Source organism: Saprolegnia parasitica (assembly GCF_000151545.1).
Source record: "Saprolegnia parasitica CBS 223.65 unplaced genomic scaffold supercont2.382, whole genome shotgun sequence".
NCBI lineage: Eukaryota > Oomycota > Saprolegniomycetes > Saprolegniales > Saprolegniaceae > Saprolegnia > Saprolegnia parasitica.
The window spans coordinates 4955-7762 of record NW_012156776.1 but is presented as its reverse complement, the minus strand read 5'-3'; the positions used below and the strand labels follow the sequence as shown (position 1 = coordinate 7762).

General features: G+C 56.9%; 2 protein-coding genes across 2 annotated transcripts; one reads left to right on the top strand and one right to left on the bottom strand.

The window, feature by feature from the left end:
- Nucleotides 1-15: 15 nt before the first annotated feature.
- On the top strand, nt 16-1257 carry SPRG_16705 (hypothetical protein; the record flags this gene model as incomplete). The annotated part of the gene is made up of 3 exons (XM_012356125.1): nt 16-234; nt 289-805; nt 836-1257. The coding sequence occupies 3 exons, from the start codon at nt 16-18 to the stop codon at nt 1255-1257; spliced, it is 1158 nt and encodes a 385-aa protein (XP_012211515.1).
- A 1016-nt stretch (nt 1258-2273) lies between these two features.
- Nucleotides 2274-2756, bottom strand: SPRG_21794 (hypothetical protein; the record flags this gene model as incomplete). Its single annotated transcript, XM_012356124.1, has 1 exon — nt 2274-2756. One exon carries the CDS (start codon nt 2754-2756, stop codon nt 2274-2276), a length of 483 nt encoding a protein of 160 aa, XP_012211514.1.
- Nucleotides 2757-2808: the final 52 nt, after the last annotated feature.

Here is a 2808-nt window from a genome sequence, read left to right as displayed (position 1 = left end):
GCCAAGCGCGCGAGCATGGCGTTCAACGGCCAATTGTCGACGACGGTCTACGTCGTGCCGCGCACGGGGTCGGGCGCGAACCTCAAGTTTGATGCGTTCTTGTCGCAGCCCGGTCCGGACGTGACGGCCAACTACATGCTGCTGGACGACCGCGCGTACTGGTCGATCGAGAAGGACGCGGTGATCACGAGCGCCGGGTGCTTGGACGCGGATCAACTGCCTCCCGTGCAACTGGTTCGTATGTCATTTCTACACTGCGATGATCTTGGAATCTAATAGCTTTGGTAGATGCAAGCCAGTCTCACAGACGCTGTCGTCGTCTCCAGTGTCGACGACCAGAAGATCGAGTGTCCGTCGGGCAAGCTGCTCCAGCTCCAGTTCGCTGGCGAGAAGTTTGTCTTTTGCAACTCCAACACCAACCAGCTCACGAAAGCTGTTGGCGCCGACGGCGACATGACGATCGAGCACCTTGCGGACCCGACGATGCTGCCAGATTTTACGATTCCTCGCGTTCCGGGGCAGTCGGCGCTGTCATGTCCGGTGATCACAAACGATGCCTTTCCCAATCTCCTACGCTCTCCGTCGACGACACTGTCGACGCGTGCGGCGTCACTTGGCCCCACGACGTGTCGCTGCAAGGGCCGTTGCAAGCCTTGTCTTTTTGTGCACGGCGTTGGCAACAACGAGTCGTCGCTGTCAACGCGGACCTTTCCCAAGACGTGGGGCAGTATCCAGGACCACGCGCCATGCTGTTTGAGTGTCGCGTTGGCCCACTACGAGTCCCGTGAGCGGGGGTGGACGCGCCGTGACGTTTAAGTCGAATTCTGTACCACAGCGCGCCACGTCAGCGGGTCGTCGACGTCATCGATCGACAACCTCATCCTTGTCACCTACTCGATGGGCAATCTTGTCGCTGGCGGCGCCGTTGCCAACAGGACGTGTACGTTTGGGAGCGGCGTCACGTGGGTTTCGCTGGTGGGTCCGATGCAAGGCAGTAACGCCTCCAATGTGCTCGAGCAAAAGTGTGCCTCTGGCGACTGGAGTCCGTCGCTCGCCGTCGTGGGGTACTGTCCCGCCACGGAGGCGTATTTGCAACTGAAGGACCAAACCAGCGTGAGCATAGACCTCTACAACGCCTTTCAAGCCGCACAAAGCGTCCACCACCGTGCCAGCAAGGTCCTCTGCGGCATCAATGCATCGGGCCTTGGATCGGCCGATGCACCAGCGCCCGTTTACGTTGGCTCGCAAGCGTTTTAGGATGGCACGCTTCACGACGGCTTAGTCGACTTTGACAGTTGCAGCGTCAGCTTTACTAAGTTTGCGACGGACGCGATGGCCGGTACCAACTACAAGGCGAGTATCAACCACTTTGATGTGTCGTTTCGCAACGGCAACGGCTGGTGGGGCGCAAGCCCGTCAAGTTGTTCGAGTGCGCTTTGTAGGCGAGTGCAACCGAGCGTTTTCGTCCCTTCGGCTATAGACGCAAGTGCATGGGGGAGACGAACGGGGTTCGTGTTGGGAGGCCGCCGCCCAAGAAGGGACTGGTGGGTGGGTTAAAAGAGCGTTGAGTAGCTAAGAGGGTTGGAGCTGGACGAGCAAATTGCAAATGAACTTGGATGCTTGATCTTCGGTCTCAGCGGTTGCGCCTTGCTATAATAAGAGAGCTGGTGGAGCTGCCGCCATCTTGGCGGTTCGGCCTGGCGGTTCAAGATGGCGCCCTTGCTAGGCCTCGGTACAAAAACCCAGCTTCACGCGTGCCGCGAGAAACTATCCCTTTTAACTGTAAAACATGTCCGCCAAGTTCGTGCGATCAAATCTGTTGAAACGTCTGGCGCCAAGTACAATCGGAAGCGACATGTCGGCGCCAGGTACAGCAGTAAAGTACAGGTAGTTGTTGTTGGATCGAGACTTGGAATACTTTATACTACTACTTTTTGACAATTTTCTATATTTTCTACACGGCTTCGGGCTCTACGAGTGCGGGTGACGTAGGTGAGTTGTTGGTCTATTCGGATAGAGAACGCTCCATACCCACAGCATTCGCTATAGCGGGTATGTCTTCGTTCTAGGAAGGGCATACATATGCCCTATGTTCTCGTGGGCATCATAACTTATAAAGCTCATTATAACTCCTTTAGTTTGTGTCGTTGGCTCGGACAAAGGCTCAAAACCTTGTCTAAAGGATGAGCTATACAATTAAACATTCAAATCGAAAAGACAATACGCAGTTGCATTCACTGTAAAAAGTTATGCAATAGACGCTACGCGAACAATTACAAAGCGCACTCGAACCACTTGACGGGCTTGCGGTCGGCGCCCCACCAACCGTCGCCGTTGCGGAAGCTCGAGTCGAGGTGGTTGACGCTCGCCTTGTAGTTGGCACCGGCCTCGGCATCAGTTGCAAAGTTGCCAAACCCGACGCTGCAGCTTGGGAAGGAGACGACACCGTCGTGAAGCGTACCGTCGTTGTTCCAGGCCATTTGGCCCACGAGCGAGAGCGCGACGGCGTCCGTCGAGACGAGACCCGACGACTTGACGGCGCACATGACTTTGTGCACCCCCTTGTTGCGCGCGCTTTGGGCCGCGAGGAAGCTGTTGTAGAGGGCACTGTTGACCGAGTCTTGCGTCTTCATGTTGAGGTACGCGGGCGTCGCGGGGCAGTAGCCAATGAGACCGAGGATGCCTTGGAGCGCCGCGCCCCAGCCGCCCGATGCGCACTTTTCTTCAAGGAGGTTGGCTGCCTTGCTGCCCTGCATCGGACCCGCGATCGAGACCCACGTGACACCCGAGCCAAAGTTACAGACGCCA